Source organism: Ranitomeya variabilis, chromosome 2 (assembly GCF_051348905.1).
Source record: "Ranitomeya variabilis isolate aRanVar5 chromosome 2, aRanVar5.hap1, whole genome shotgun sequence".
Classification (NCBI taxonomy): Eukaryota; Metazoa; Chordata; class Amphibia; order Anura; family Dendrobatidae; genus Ranitomeya; species Ranitomeya variabilis.
In genome coordinates this window covers 275,269,299-275,287,059 of record NC_135233.1, presented here as the reverse complement: position 1 = coordinate 275,287,059, position 17,761 = coordinate 275,269,299, and the positions used below count along the sequence as shown (strand labels likewise).

Genomic DNA, 17,761 nt, shown 5'->3' with positions numbered 1-17,761 from the left:
AAATGTTATCGATGTAATGGAAAAAGGCCAAGGGTTTGATGGAGCAGGATGCTAAAATGTAATTTTCCAGTTTAGCCATGAAAAGGCTGGCATACTGGGGCACCATTTATCTGCCCATAGCAGTTCCAGTTCATTGTAGATATAGCTCCTCGACGAAAATATAAAACATGTGTGAGGATCAATCTGTGAGTCTTATTACAGACTCAGAAGGGATCCCATTAGCTTCAATGAACATTTGGCAGGCGGATAGTCCATCTTCATGCAGGATGTTTCAATTTAGGGATTACAGTTCCATGGTATCTAAGATGGCATTCTTAGGAAGAGGACCTCTTGTAGATAGCTTTTTTAAAAGGTCCATGGTATACTGTTAATAGCTGGCTGTCTTTGTTACAAGTGGTTTAAGGACATTTTCTACCTACCCTGAGATTTGTTTAGTGAGTGTTGTCCTCCTTGGCTTATGAATCTTGGAAAGCATGTAGAAAATTCCTATCTTAGGAATTTTCAGGTATAAACTCCAGAAGGTATGTGGAATCTGTACACAGACCTCTGATGACTCTTTTCAACTTTCTCATATATTTTGAAGTTGGGTCATCATCCAGTTTGGTGTAGTATTGTATGTTCGTCAGCTGTCTGTGTGTTTCTTTAATGTAGTCAGCTATATTCAGAAGGACTATGGCATCCCTTTTATCAGCAGGCTTAATAATGATCTCCTTGTTGTTCTTCATGAGGTGCATTGTCCTTCTCTCCTGTGCACTGATGTTAGGCGTTTCCTTTCTTTTTTTGTCCAATTTCGTGGACTGCGCCAAATGTCTAAATGAGTCAATATATTGATCCAAAATGGTGTTGTGGTCAGGAGGTGGTGTGCAGTCATATTTTTTTATGTCCTTTAGTCTGAATTGTGGTTGGCTGCTTAGAAGCCTCCAGTCTTTTTTTTTACCATCACAGAACTCCTTCAGTCTTACTCTCCTTAAATATTGTTCCATGTCACTACAAAGTTCTGTTTTGTCTAGAGGTTTCGTAGGACAAAACTGTGAGACCCCTTGAAAGAACACTGAATTTAAGTTTGGTGGGTTTGTGATATGACAAATAACATAGCTGACTGTACTTGTGTCCTTCTGGTAGTTTTGCGTCCTTCTGGTAGTTTTGCTCCATGCTGTTATGCTTAGGAGGAACTTGACTGGTGCTGGAATGGAATCCTGCTTTCAGACGAAGTCTACTAGTCTACTAGTAATGACTGCAGCGTTGCATAATAATGTTGTATTTTCTGCTTTATGTTTTCAGTAAGGGTGCTCCTTAAAGTTTGTATTTCCATTTGGACCTTTTTCTTGGTGCTGTAGAAAACATGTATAAGTTGATTCCGTATTCTCTCTGAAGTTCTGTAGCAGAGGTGTTGTGAATAATGAGTATTGTACACATTCTGAAAAGGATTCTATAAGCTCTGTCCTTTGTATATTAAATGTTCCTTCTTGCATATGGTTAAAAAGAAGATGTCACTATCCAGTTGTTCTAGATCCAGAAGATCTTTTTGTTCCAGAAATGTGCGGTACATTCTGGTATCCTCAATTTAGTTAAAAGAAAAAAAGAGTTTGGTACCATGTTAGCCAGCTGATAAAAGAACTGTGAACATTCAGCCTTGGTGGGAGAGGCAAACAGATCGGTGATGGTGCCAAGTATCAGATCCCCACCAACCTGATATTGATGAGCATCCTGAGGATATCGTCCATAGCTGAGTACTGGTGCACAATCTCTGCACCCTGTGATAATAGATCATCTTCAGGTTCCAGTTTGGTACCATTATTAAGTACCAGGGTGTTTACCCATGGAAAAATGTATGGAAATAGATTTTCTATCTGTAGGATTGTATTTGGCTTTTCCATAGCTTTTAGTGTTATCAGTGATGATGACCAATTCACTGCTTCATGTTCTGTTTTCCATTTTGATGCAACAATTTTTTCTTTATCACTCAGTCTGTGGAAGGTGTTGAGGTGAAAAAATTTCCTAGCCTCAGAGAATTAATTGGAGCATACAGATGCAAGGGAAATGGACTGGTGACTGGATTACACTACCCTGTTGGTAGGCAAGGAGAGGCTAAAGCTGGTAAGTAGTCCACCTTCATATATCTATTCTGTGTTATACAGCCATCTGTTTTTGACCAGCCTTGACTGGAGCTAGCTCTGATCACTGCAGTTTAATTATTTGAATGCTCACAGAGGGAAAGGGTTAAGCAGTTAGGGGTTAATAAGGGTGTTTATTTGACAAGTATTTTGGCTGGACTTCATAGGTGACCTCACATAAAAAAAAAGAAAAACAGTAACTACGACTGCAGTATTGTAGAGGCTTCCCTCCGACTGTCCCCTTACTTCCATCCAACTATTTCACATCACCACCCCACTCCCACAGATTCCAACCGAATGAACACTTGTACCACCTTTTCTTAGGATTAAATGATCACAACAGCCTTTTATTATACAAACATTACAATAAATGTATACAGGCTTGTATAGGGTGCCATTCACTATGTACTGCAGTACTGGAGTATTGCAGTACATAGTGCAAGAAGGTTCAAGGCTGATATCAGGGTAAAAAAATTCAGTATGAGGTAAAAAGAAAGTTATTAAAAAAGAAACATCAAAATTTGAGTCTCTCCTCTTTTCTACAGTTACAAATAGAGAAATTAAAAAAATGTTTTGACAATCTACGAGCATATAAAATTATGTAACCCATTAGGTTAAACATTGTAAATGAAAATAAATCAAAAGGACAAAATTACAGTGTTTTTAATCAATGTACTTCTGACAAAAAGGCAATAAAAATCTATCAAAACACTGTGGATATCCCCAAATGGTGGTACGGTTTGGAACTCAAAAAGCAAGCCCACATCCAGCTGCATTGATGGAAAAATAAAAAAAATGTATTTGTCTTGGAATATAATAACACAAACATTTTTTTTTACAAAGATCAGAAATGTTTTAACCACTATAATAATAATAATTATACTGTATATATATATATATATATATATAGGTGCTTCTCACAAAATTAGAATATCATCCTGCAAAAACCAAATCTTCATATGGCTATTTGACAGAAAAATTAGAAAAAAAGCTTCTCTGAGTGGCCCTCATAAAAATGCCCACCAGTGCAAGTGCACTGGAAAACAGTGCCTACATTTTGTCCCCTAGAAATTAATAGTGTCTTGTGTGCCGCTTAGGGGGTCATAATACCCTATGTGTACCTATAACAATACTACTTCTTAAGTACCCATTTAACAATTAATAAAGTCCCCCGAGTCCCACCCAAGTGCAATATATAATATCCCATGAATACTCCCCCAAGTGAAATAAATAATGTTCCCTGAACTCACTCCATGTACAGTAATAATATCGCCACAGTTCATTATATACAATTTGATGTCCTCATAGATGATGCAGTTCCACAACTGATTAGCAGCTTTCTGCCTATGCACAGTGTACACAGAAAGCTGCCAATCAGTGGTGTGGGCGGGGTTATAGATCGCTCAGCATCTAGAGAACTATGAGATCTGCAGTAGAGAAAACAGGGATTTTATAAAAATGACTGCATGTATAAGGTAACACATCACTGGAATTATGGTCTCTGCCCTTATATCATGCTCTTCTCAGATTGCATAGCAAAAACCTGGTGAATGATTCCCTATAAAGTGTTCAAGTTATAAAGAACAATCTGTGCCTTCCCGCTGACCTGGGCTCCCTGCTGAGTCTCTGCCGCCGCTCCCGGTGTCTGATATTGGCTGCAGTGCTGACAGGACATCACTGGGATCAACTGTGTAGACGGGATCACCCTTTAAGAGCTGCTGAGCTCTGTGATTGGCTGCCGCGCTGTCAACATGACATCAGCAATGCCGCCAGTATCAGACATTGGGAGCAGTGGCGGAGGCTCAGCGGTGGACCCAGGAAGGATTAGTAAAGCGCACTCCACATGGACCAGGTTTTTCTGATAGGAGATAACCCATTTAAAGTTTTTTTGGGGGGTTTAGGATCGCTTTTTATTAGAATGATAAAAACTAAACCCATCACAGGGTGGCCCACCACTATGAAATGCTGGGGATCAGCTGTAGTCTGTGAGAGTAAAAAGAAAAAGCTAAATTTTCTTCAGCACTACCACATTTGGGAAATTGCAATCAATGGATTGATAAATTCATAAACGGACACGCCAGGTCCTATGGATGGCAGCTTTGATTAATCGATGTGCATTGTGCTTCACATTTAGTTGCTTTTTAAACTCTATCTTTTAGGAGACCATGTTTGCAAATGTCAATGCTGGAAAGAGATAGTCAACACAGAAGTAAAATGTAGTTCATCCCAGGGCGATGGGTCAAATAGAATCCTTAATACAACTTTACAAGAAATCCAGCCAGCTACAAGGAGGCAAGAACTGGGCCACTGTAGCCTGATGGCAGAATTAGAGAAGACGTGCAAAAATCTTTACAGGTTGGTATTATTGGAACAGAACACAAGAGAGGGATATGATAAAGAAGTTCTCTGATAAGGACGCCTTATCCTAAGTCATATCAGTGTGGATATAATGTTGGCATATATTACTGATATTGAGCTCATATGTGGCAAATTTGATCTGCCTTTGAATTATATTTGTACTTATATAGGTATTGTATTAAAGGGGTTGTCCACTGCTAGGACAAGCCGTTCTTGATTTAAATGTTTGGCCCCGATAAAATAAAAAAGCTTTCACTCACGCCCGGTGCCGCCGCCGTTCCAACGGTGTCGTTACTCACAGTCCCATGGCTCTCTTTCTGTTGTTGTGACACGTGAGCTTGGCGCCCAATCAGCGCCGGAGTCACTGTCCCCACCTTCATACAAATTGATCATGAAGAGGAAGTCAGAGATCAGCTGCGGCCCAGACTTCCCTTCATATTCTATTAATTCGAAGGCGGAGATAATGACGCCAGCGCTGATTGGGCGCTGGACTCACATGTCACAACAACCACATGAGAGCCCCAGGAGCACGAGTGCCGACACCACTGGAACACTGGCATCGGAGGTAAGTATAGGCTTTTTCATTTTACCGGAGCCAAACATTTAGGTCAAAAAGGGTTTGTCCTAGTAACGGCCAACACCGTTATATAAAAAGATAAAGATAAAAAAAATTGGTAATGTTGAACAAGGAAAACAAAATGTAGAAATCACAGGACCCCGTAGTGAAACTTCTTATTGTGCAATTCCTCCACCCCAAAAGAAATATTCGGTGGAGTACGTGGGGTCATATTTTCCAACTTTTATAAACAGGAAGAGGGACACGTATTGAATTACATACATAGTAATTAAACCACTATTGAAGCCCCTCAGTTTGATGCTCCCAAAAATGCCCCCACCTACACACACAAAGTATGATATTGACAGTGAATACCCCTCCATAATTTCACTCTACATTCCCCTCATGTACAGTATAATGCCCCCACATTGTTTGATGACCCCCATTAAGTAAATACCCCCACACAAGTTTCATGGCACTGACATAACTTCACACAGTATGATTGTCTCTTAGTATGATGGCTCCCACAGCCCCACACTCAGTATGATGGCCCTCACAGCCCCACACTCAGTATGATGGCCCCCACAGCCCCACACTCAGTATGATGGCCCCCACAGCCCCACATTCAGTATGATGGCCCCCACAGCCCCACACTCAGTATGATGGCCCTCACAGCCCCACACTCAGTATGATGGCCCCCACAGCCCCACATTCAGTATGATGGCCCCCACAGCCCCACACTCAGTATGATGGCCCCCCCACAGCCCCACACTCAGTATGATGGCCCCCTCAGCCCCACACTTAGTTTGATGGCCCTCACAGCCCCATACTCAGTATGATGGCCCCCACAGCCCCACACTCAGTATGATGGCCCCCACAGCCCCACACTCAGTATGATGCCCCCACAGCCCGACACTCAGTATGATGGCCCCCACAGACCCACATTCAGTATGATGCCCCCCACAGCCCCCACACTCAGTATGATGGCCCCCTCAGCCCCACACTCAGTATGATGGCACCCACAGCCCCACATTCAGTATGATGGCCCCCACAGCCCCACACTCAGTATGATGGCCCCCCACAGCCCCACACTCAGTATGATGGCCCCCTCAGCCCCACACTTAGTTTGATGGCCCTCACAGCCCCATACTCAGTATGATGGCCCCCACAGCCCCACACTCAGTATGATGGCCCCCACAGCCCCACACTCAGTATGATGCCCCCACAGCCCCACACTCAGTATGATGGCCCCCACAGACCCACATTCAGTATGATGGCCCCCACAGCCCCACACTCAGTATGATGGCCCCCTCAGCCCCACACTCAGTATGATGGCACCCACAGCCCCACATTCAGTATGATGGCCCCCACAGCCCCACACTCAGTATGATGGCCCCCACAGCCCCACACTCAGTATGATGGCCCCCGCAGCCCCACACTTAGTTTGATGGCCCTCACAGCCCCATATTCAGTATAATGCCCCCACAGCCCCACACTCAGTATGATGTCCCCACAACCCCACACTCAGTATGATGGCCCCCACAGCCCCACACTCAGTATTATGGCCCCCACAGCCCCACACTCACTATGATGGCCCCCACAGCCCCACACTCAGTATGATGCCCCCACAGCTCCACACTCAGTATGATGGCCCCCACAGCCCTACACTCAGTATGATGGCCCCCACAGCTCCACACTCAGTATGATGGCCCCCACAGCCCCACACTCAGTATGATGGCCCTCACAGCCCCACACTCAGTATGATGGCCCCCATAGCCCCACACTCAGTATGATGGCTCCCACAGCCCCACACTCAGTATGATGGCCCTCACAGCCCCACACTCAGTATGATGGCTCCCACAGCCCCACACTTAGTATGATGGCCCCCACAGCCCCATACTCAGTATGATGGCCCCCACAGCCCCACACTCAGTATGATGCTTCCACAGCCCCACACTTAGTATGATGGCCCCCACAGCCCCATACTCAGTATGATGGCACCCACAGCCCCACATTCAGTATGATGGCCCCCACAGCCCCGCACTTAGTATGATGGCCCCCACAGCCCCATACTCAGTATGATGGTCCCCACAGCCCCACACTCAGTATGATGGCCCTCTCAGCCCCACACTCAGTATGATGGCACCCACAGCCCCACATTCAGTATGATGGCCCCCACAGCCCCACACTCAGTATGACGGCCCCCACAGCCCCACACTCAGTATGATGGCCCCCGCAGCCCCACACTTAGTTTGATGGCCCTCACAGCCCCATACTCAGTATGATGGCCCCCACAGCCCCACACTCAGTATGATGGCCCCCACAGCCCCACACTCAGTATGATGGCCCCCACAGCCCCACACTCAGTATGATGGCCCCCACAGCCCCACACTCAGTATGATGGCCCCCACAGCCCCACACTCACTATGATGGCCCCCACAGCCCCACACTCAGTATGATGCCCCCACAGCTCCACACTCAGTATGATGGCCCCCACAGCCCCACACTCAGTATGATGGCCCCCACAGCTCCACACTCAGTATGATGGCCCCCACAGCCCCACACTCAGTATGATGGCCCTCACAGCCCCACACTCAGTATGATGGCCCCCACAGCCCCACACTCAGTATGATGGCTCCCACAGCCCCACACTCAGTATGATGGCTCCCACAGCCCCACACTCAGTATGATGACCTCCACAGCCCCACACTCAGTATGATGACCTCCACAGCCCCACTCAGTATGATGGCCCCACACTCAGTATGATGGCCCCCACAGCCCCACACTCAGTATGATTGCCCCCACAGCCCCACACTCAGTATGATGGCCCCTACAAGTACTGAAATTAAGAAAAACAAACACACTACTTATTTACTCTAATTTTTCTTGCATGCTGCTCGGGTCTGTACTGTGTGACGACTAAGGCTCCACAAGCATTTTGCTGACTCTCAGACACAGGGGTGCAGGCTGAATCGTGGCTCACAGAGGCTTTGGCTCTCTGATCCACCATTTTATTTCATAGCATCTACATGCTGAGGATGCAGATGCCGTTGAAATTGTGATAACGATTCATCTATGACTATGGACGATACGCCCTTGTCTATATCTTTGTGACATGTACTGTACCTCATAAAGGGTGCACCCTTGTGTTGTCTATACAGGGCTATCACACAGAGAATAGGTTTATCTAGGGGCACAAACAGCTCACTGGTTATTTAAACAATATTATAATACACCAGTTAGTAAAGGCTAAAACTAATAAAAGAACATATGTATTCATTGTATGTATATAAATTTATAATAATTTGTATGCCATTTAAATCTTAACTTGTATGCAGAGATTAATGACTATATGGTTAATGTATGGCAGACGCATAGATTGTAGCAGAGATCTGCCTTGTGTTGTAGCACATGGATACATGCAGACAGAGCTCTCAACTCATATTAGATGACGTGATAGAGTTAGAAATCTCGTGATGTTTCAAGGAAAAGTATGTGATGCAATTTCCGCCTCTAAGTGAGCCTTTTAATGATAACCAAGCCGAAATTGAGTGTTCTTGCATAAACCACAAAAGGATATGGAAGTTAATCATCAGATAACAATGTGTTTTAGTAATACATTTCAGTGTTTTTTAAGTATCTTTTTATGTAGTGAATATTTAAAATCAAATACTTGAGATATTGATATGGGAAGTAAAATATAAATTATTTTAACATATAAAGAATATCAAGGCGATTTGCTGCAGGTCTTTTAGAATCAATTCCTGGGGGATGTGATGTTTATAGTCATAGTCCTGCTGCAAGTTCCATTTTCGTGTGAGCTTCCTTCTTCTGACATGTTTTCATGGTGAGGATGGTTTCCTGCGGCTCCGCTGCTATTTTCTACTGCACGCAGTGGGGCTACAGGAACGCTCCCTGCCCAGTGCAGCACAAATGATGAGGGCAATCTAGCAAGGGGTCGCCCTCACAGCTTTTGGCCCCTGTATGTCCGCCACTGCCTTTATATTATCATTTATGACTGATCTATGTTTATCTATAATTTTATTAATTTTGCAAGTTTGCTGGCTGAATAGGCTTCATTCTATATCCATGTTTTTAACTAATTTCGGGATGACATTACATAGAGAGGGATCATTTATCTCCTCCTGCTGTAGAGGTGAGGTACTGTTACAAGACATACAGATGCATACAGTATCTGTGTTACTAGTTGTATATACATAAACATTTGGTCGCCATTGCCACTGTCTCAGTGTCGGCATTCGAGGTGATGTCCCTTCCACACTCCACCCTAGTATTGGAGCGCTGGCGGACTCCGGTTGCTACAGAGACTAGGTTGGAGCCGGAAACAGAGCTCCCACACTGTATCTTTGTGTTCTGGGAACTGTCTCTTCAGAGAAGAGGACCAGAACACTAGTGCCACCTACTAGAATTAACTATCCAAAAAGGTCAATATCGACCATTTAACAAGCCTTGCCACATGACTTAGGATAAAAACCAAACCAAAATCTCAATTTGCAGACACATGTTTCGGGGTGTTGGTTCCCCTTCGTGCAAAGCATGAGATATGATTTGGCTGTAAAAGGTTGTTATTGACTTTTAGGATTGCTGCCTCCAATAAGTGGCTGTCTCCTTTCTGAAGAGCCAATTTGCATATTTAATTTCCCAGAGGACCATTGCATGGCCGCTCTCCACAAGGCATGTCACTCTCCACAAGGAGAGACCTTATCCCTTAGACCTTTGTGTGTTGGAGCTCATGCTGAGTCCATTTACTGCAATGATTGGGACAGAGGCGGAAGCAAGTTTTTACCTCTCCCATGGCGTAATGTGACACACGGTATACTACACTTGCATCTCCATTCCTAGCTCCTCTAATGGAAGGTAGCAATTTGGCTAAGCTCTGAGCTATAGTCTCCTGGAGAACCCTGTCCCCTTCATCTCCTGAAGAACCCTGTCTCCTTCCTGTTGTGGGGGAAAATGCATTGACAACTGGGGAGTGGGACTTGTTATACCCAGGTAAGTGTGACATGACCTTTGGTATGATATAAGCATGTTTTATCAGTTTTTATAAATCATGGAGATTTGAGTTCTTTGAGCAGGATCCTTATCAGTTTTATATTTATTTGTATATTTGGGAGAATGAAGGAATCATCAAAAAGTCTAATTTTATTTTACAAACGTGAAAGAAAAAGACTAAGATAAAAACAATTAAAAGGCCAATAGACTATGCATATGAATCAGGTGTACCCATAATAAGGTGACCACCTGCCCTCCTCTGCCAAAGTATTAACAAATTACAGGGTACCTTACAGTTCAAATGATTCATCAGAACATACAGATGACATAAGTATGGAATAAAGTGCCTATGGGACAAATTATATATCGAGCAATATATGGGGCCAATTATATTGAGCAATATATGGGACTCATTATACTGTATGGAGCAATATATGAGGCTCATTATTCTGTATGGAGCACTATGTGGTGCCCATAATACTGTATGGAGCAATATACGGGGCTCATTATTCTGTATGGAGCACTATGTGGTACCCATAATACTGCATGAAGTACTATGCGGTGCCCATAATACTGTATGGAGCAATATATGGGGCTCATTATTCTGTATGGAGCACTATGTGGTGCCCATAAAACTGTATGGAGGACTATACTGTCTGGTTTCTGAGCTGTTGGTATCACTCATGTAATGTAAGAAGTTAAATATTTGGCATTGTACTATACCTATATTTCTCTGCTGTATCTGTGCATCCTGAATTGTGCTCTGTGTTAAAGGGGCCTCTTTTGCCTGGGGCCCAGGAAAACTTGGAGCCGGCCCTGCTTGTAAATGCTGCCCACGCATGTTCACGCATGCGGATAGACTTCTTTGAATCCAACTTTATTTTGGTTTCTTTGCGCATGTGCTATTATTTCTCAACGTCGACAGAGCCAGTAATATACGCAGATGTCCTCTACACCTAATGAAGTATTTAATTATGAATTATTGAGTACATATAAGGGACTTTTTGGACATATAAACTGCTGTTAGAGGCAAGTCCTGGCTGTGTGTCACAGCCAATATCTGCTGGGTATGAGGCGAGCTCACCCCATGAGACTGCTCTATATACCATCTACTAACTTGTGCTGTACATGTATGGTGGATGTTAGTTAGGGGTTAAAGAGGCAGAGTCTCTCAGAAGCAAAAATGGCTATACATTCATGAATCTGTGAAAAACTGATTTTAAGAATTGCTTTGTGGAAAAAGAAAAAAAAAAAAAGAGCATGAACCGCACATCCCAAAATAATACGTTGATCTAAAGCCGCTAGGCAAAAATTTAAATACTGAACATGAGGTTTTCAGTTTAACATTCTGATCAGACTGTATGAAGCCCACTGCCCCTTCACGGCAAACCTCGTAGTGGGTCCTAACGCCCTAACGGAGCGGAGCCGTGCGGCGACCACCGCCGCAGCGGCCATGCACCAGCAGGGCGGACGGCCTGTTGCCCCACAGCACCCATGCTGCGAGACTGAGCCCCCAAGACTCCAGACCGCGCCGCCCCACCAGCACAAAGCCACAGCAACAATGGCCGCCACACAGCACCAGCACCAAAATGAAGGGAGCATTTAAACTCACCTTCCTCCAGCTCTTCAGTGAGAGCCAAAATGGGCTAGACCCCTTACTTTGCAGTCTCCTGCTAATTAAAATCACCTGAGCCAAATGGGAGGAGTGCTGGTCCAAAAAAAGAGACAAGAACATGCTTTGTGCAAAAAGAAAAAAAAAAAGAGCATGAACCGCACATCCCAAAATCATACGTTGATCTAAAGCCGCTAGGCAAAAATTTAAATACTGAACATGAGGTTTTCAGTTTAACATTCTGATCAGACTGTATGAAGCCCACTGCCCCTTCACGGCAAACCTCGTAGTGGGTCCTAACGCCCTAACGGAGCGGAGCCGTGCGGCGACCACCGCCGCAGCGGCCATGCACCAGCAGGGCGGACGGCCTGTTGCCCCACAGCAACTTTTTGCCTAGCGGCTTTAGATCAACGTATGATTTTGGGATGTGCGGTTCATGCTCTTTTTTTTCTTTTTGCACATAGCATGTACTTGTCTCTTTTTTTGGACCAGCACTCCTCCCATTTGGCTCAGGTGATTTTAATTAGCAGGAGACTGCAAAGTAAGGGGTCTAGCCCATTTTGGCTTTCACTGAAGAGCTGGAGGAAGGTGAGTTGAAATGCTCCCTTCATTTTGGTGCTGGTGCTGTGTGGCGGCCATTGTTGCTGTGGCTTTGTGCTGGTCGGGCGGCGTGGTCTGGAGTCTTGGGGACTCAGTCTCGCAGCATGGTTGCTGTGGGGCAACAGGCCGTCCGCTCTGCTGGTGCATGGCCGCTGCGGCGGTGGTCGCCGCACGGCTCCGCGCCGTTAGGGCGTTAGGACCCACTACGAGGTTTGCCGTGAAGGGGCAGTGGGCTTCATACAGTCTGATCAGAATGTTAAACTGAAAACCTCATGTTCAGTATTTAAATTTTTGCCTAGCGGCTTTAGATCAACGTATGATTTTGGGATGTGCGGTTCATGCTCTTTTTTTTTTTTTCTTTTTTTTCTTTTTGATTTTAAGAATTGTCGAACATCTTCAGAAAAATGTTCCTCAGTGTAAAATTGCAAAGACTTTGACTATCCCACCATCCACAGTGCATAATTGTGATGGTGCCCAGGGTGGTAGCCATGGACGAGAGTCATGTGTCCGACACCACAGCATGTTCTTACAGAAAAAATGAAAGTTCTAGGTGTGTGAGTATATACTGGCAGCAGTGGCGTAACTACAAAGTTATGGGCCCCGGTGCGAACTTCCAAATGGGGCCCCCCCGCCATACAATTCAATGTAACCCCCATAGAATACAATGCAGCCCCCCTCATAGTATAATGCAGCCCCTCCATACAGGGGCAGTGAGAAAGACACGAGCAAATGGTGATGAGGGGGCAAGGGAGAGGGCAAGGAAGACAGGCACAAGGGGACACATGGGGGCTAGGAGGCAGGGGAGAAGGTTACAAGGGGACTAGTGGGCAAGGGAGACTGACACAAGGGGACTAGTGGGCAAGGGAGCCTGACACAAGGGGCACACGGGGACAAGTGAGCAAGGGAGACTGACACAAGGGGCACACGGGGACCAGTGGACAAGGGGGACTGGCACAAGGGGACACAGGGACTAGTGGGCAAGGGAGACTGGCACATGGGGACAAGGGACACAAGCATAACGGAGACAGGCTCAAGGGGACACACGGCCCCCTGACCTGCCAGAGCCGCATGCAGCTGCGACCGTGGTAGTTACGCCCCTGCCTCACACACACTACAGATATCACACACACACTACAGATATCACACACACACATCATACTACAGATATTACACACACACATACTACAGTTATCACACACACACTACAGATAACACACACACACACACATACTACAGATATCACACACACACACACCAGATACCAGCTCATATACACAACTCACAATCTCCTCTCTGGTACAGGGGTGGCTGATGTAAACCGGCTGCGGCTCCTCAGCTTCTCCTGACTAAAGCGGCTCTGTCCCGCACCTCCCCCCTGCTCTCGCCTTCTGTCCCGGGGTTATTTTGGCTTTCTCTTAAATACGATCTCATTCAGACGTACATGAGATGTATGAGGGGGGGAAAATACAGACTGAGAAGCTGTCTCATCGTGATGACTGGAGCTGCTTCCTGTCTCTCACGTGCCCCGGCTGCCCCCTTCCCCTAGATACGCCTCGGACTGTTGCCGTGCAGGAGGAATCTCCTGCACTGCAACATGGTGTTGGGTGCCAGCACAGCCCACACAGTGGTCTATCCAGCACAGCCCACACAGTGGTCTATCCAGCACAGCCCGCACAGTGGTCTATCCAGCACAGCCCGCACAGTGGTCTATCCAGCACAGCCCGCACAGTGGTCTATCCAGCACAGCCCGCACAGTGGTCTATCCAGCACAGCCCGCACAGTGGTATATAGAGCACAGCCCGCACAGTGGTCTATAGAGCACAGCCCGCACAGTGGTCTATCCAGCACAGCCCGCACAGTGGTCTATCCAGCACAGCCCGCACAGTGGTCTATCCAGCACAGCCCGCACAGTGGTCTATCCAGCACAGCCCGCACAGTGGTCTATCCAGCACAGCCCGCACAGTGGTCTATCCAGCACAGCCCGCACAGTGGTCTATCCAGCACAGCCCGCACAGTGGTCTATCCAGCACAGCCCGCACAGTGGTCTATCCAGCACAGCCCGCACAGTGGTCTATCCAGCACAGCCCGCACAGTGGTCTATCCAGCACAGCCCGCACAGTGGTCTATCCAGCACAGCCCGCACAGTGGTCTATCCAGCGCAGCCCGCACAGTGGTCTATCCAGCACAGCCCGCACAGTGGTCTATCCAGCACAGCCCGCACAGTGGTATATAGAGCACAGCCCGCACAGTGGTATATAGAGCACAGCCCGCACAGTGGTATATAGAGCACAGCCCGCACAGTGGTATATAGAGCACAGCCCGCACAGTGGTATATAGAGCACAGCCCGCACAGTGGTATATCCAGCACAGCCCGCACAGTGGTATATCCAGCACAGCCCGCACAGTGGTATATAGAGCACAGCCCGCACAGTGGTATATAGAGCACAGCCCGCACAGGGATATATACAGCACAGCCCACACAGTGGTATATACAGCACAGCCCACACCGTGCTATATACAGCACAGCCCGCACAGTGGTATATACAGCACAGCCCGCACAGTGGTATATCCAGCACAGCCCACACAGTGGTATATACAGCACAGCCCGCACAGTGGTATATACAGCACAGCCTGCACAGTGGTCTATCCAGCACCACTGTGCGGTATATACATACCACTGTGCGGGCTGTAAAATAAAGAGGAGAAATCACGCTGCAGCCGATCACAGCTATGGGCCCCAGGGGCCCGAGCTCCTGCCGCACTGTGCCCCCGTACCTGTCCCTGGTGGTCGATGTAGTAGAAGTACTCCTTGGTTTGGGGGTCGGGATTCTGGCCCTGGACATAATGAAGGCTCCTGAGGACCGGGGACAGGCGGCAGAGTCGGAGCCGCAGTGCGTGACAGGACATGGCTAGGACGGCCGCGGGTCACTATGGAAACAGGTGCTGCCACTTCCGGGCACCGCCGGAAACATGGGAACTGAAGAAAGCATCCGCACGCGAGAGCTGGAAGTGCCGGGACGCCTCACCAGTCTGTGTAGTGGCGCGTCAGGGGCGTGACGGCGGATACAGAGAGCCACCCCCTGCTATGGATGGGAGGAGCCGCTCTGCAGCGTCACTGAGCCTGCGCACTGCTGCTTATCTATAGATAGAAGTAAGTGACGGAAGTGTGCGGGAGCAGGAGGCGGACATAGTGCGGTGACCAGGGGCGTCTGACCTGCCGGCCCTGGGCCCCTGACCTAGCGGGCCCGGTCGCAATGGCGACCGCTGCGACCGCGGTACTTACGCCCCTGACTGGCAGTGTTGCTATTGGTACTGTAAGGAGGCTAATGGCCGCATAGTCGATGGGAGGTATGTGTCACAGAGATGGCTGCGTCCTGTGATGTAACCCGGAGTATCTTTTTTAGTGCATGTAAGCACTAAGAGGCTCGTTTGGTGCACCTGGGACTGGGTAGCTGTGAGAGATTGGCGGGTCTGGCTACCCACATACCTCACCTTTGGGTGTGGTTACAGCCTATATAATGGAGACTGTTGTTTGGCACATGGTCTGTGTGTTGGGAGGGAGAAGCCCTCCAGTGTGTGTGGCTCCAGACTGAGCCTGAGTACCGGACATTACCCCAGCCTGTGTGCCCACAGGCCTGGAGGAGCAGATCCCTGCTATGGACATTTATACTTTGTTTTGCCTGACCTAAAGGCTGTTTACTTTCTGTTTTGCTTCTGGGGTTTATGAAGTAATAAACCCCTATGAACTTTTAAACGAACAAGCCTCCTGTTTTCCTCCCGTTGCACCCAAGTGAGTAAAAACCCCTACAGTACCTTTACCTTCAGACCGGTCCCATTTCACTCCTCACAAGGTAAATTAGACTTCAAGAGAAGAACACCAGGCACGTTCTTAAAAACAAGGCACTCTTTACTTGGCAATACACTTACGCACACAAGACAGCATGCAGTACACGTTACAACTTCTTCTGTCTCATAAAGAAGTATGTTCTTGTCAGTTTTGGGCGACGTCACTTTACATGTGGATGGTAAACAAGCAGATCAAATGAGATAAACATCCATCTTCCTTGTGCAGGGACACACGGGTTGATATGTTACTGTGTGAACCCTGCACCCAAACAGCAGTCTGTGATCCCTTACACAAGGGATGGTCTTAGAGCTGATTCCCTCTTCTGTATCCTCACCTGGGCAGCACTCTTCCTTCACAGGCTTCCCCATGTCTGGTCAACACTGGACTCACTTCTTCCATTTATATTCCCACTAATAGGAATATGAACTAGATCTCAGTTGTCTCTACAGTTTTGTAATGGTTCTTGTCGCCTTGTGCCTCTCTGCTCCACACTTGCTTTGTTGCTCTCCAGACTCTTTTCTTAACTTAAAGTCTCTGACTGAACTTCTTGCAAAATCTCTAACTACCCAGAGATTCTAAATGCTCCTACCCACTAGGGGCTGTCCCAATAGTTAACTCTCACACACCTGTATCTGTTTTCTGTCGACTATTGCTGGGAAAAACTTAACCTTTCACTTGTTTTGTGACCGTTAATTTCCTTGTGGGCTGCAGTACTAACACTTATTATTACAAGAAAACATATTTCACACATTTACATTAAACTCCATGGTGTCTTCAGGGGAGGGGTTTATGACAGCTCAACCACCTCCTTACATTCCTTCTCTCTTTAATGATGGTTGTCCTCAAGCATTCGGAAATCTAAAAGACAATAATGCATAAAACCACATAATAAAAAACATAAATTTTTTGCTTCTCCAGAAGACAGTTTTTTTTCTCCTTTTTCTTTGGGTCGGCGTGACCCTGGAACAAAGTGTTTATGTCCATATATAACAGAGGACCACAGGCCAACACAGCAGCAGCCCTTCTTGTCCAAGGGCACAGTCCTTAAGGTTCCTGACCAGGTAGGAACATCGGTTTGTCCAACCCCCCCTCTTCAAACATTGGTCCTGATGACCAGGACATAGTCCATGAGGGGTACAGTCCGTTGTCCCCCACCAGTCCATTGGACAGGGACACAGTCCTTTAACTGCATAGTCCTGTCTAAGCAGCAAGCTCACAGTATTTTATCTTCAACTTGGCACAGCTCCTCGGGATTTTCCTGACCCTTCTACCCCCAACAACAGTCCATAGGACTTGGGCACATTTCCATAGGGGAAGAGTCCTTGGGATAGCGTGCTTTCCTTAACACAATTCCTGCCAACAGGCCTCTTCCGGCCACAAAGGTGTCTCAAACAGTCCCTCTTTCTCTTTAAGGGAAAGAATAAAACAGGCCTTACAGCCAAAAAGATACTAAACAGTCCTTTTTCTTTTGAAACAACCAACAACAGAGGAGGGACACCTCAAACTGTAGCTTTCCAAGACCCAGCTGGCCTCTGTAACTGGACGAATTTTCTTCCCATGGTTTTCCAGCCAACTTGTGAACCAAAATGGAGGCTTCACTTTTACCCAAGGCAAATCTGTTTCCTTTTCATGGTTTAGCCAGAGACTTCCTCTTCTCCGAC

General features: G+C 46.8%; 1 protein-coding gene across 1 annotated transcript in view; it reads left to right on the top strand.

Annotated features, from left to right (window-relative positions):
- The window catches only part of LOC143805505 (phosphatidylinositol 3,4,5-trisphosphate 5-phosphatase 2B-like), a 100,998-nt gene that overhangs the window by 15,550 nt on the left and 67,687 nt on the right, over window positions 1-17,761 (top strand). Inside the window, exons 4-5 of the mRNA XM_077284952.1 lie at window positions 1,968-2,097; window positions 4,274-4,469. Of these exons, the coding sequence (XP_077141067.1) occupies window positions 1,968-2,097; window positions 4,274-4,469 (326 nt within the window). The remainder of the gene's footprint in view (window positions 1-1,967; window positions 2,098-4,273; window positions 4,470-17,761) is intronic.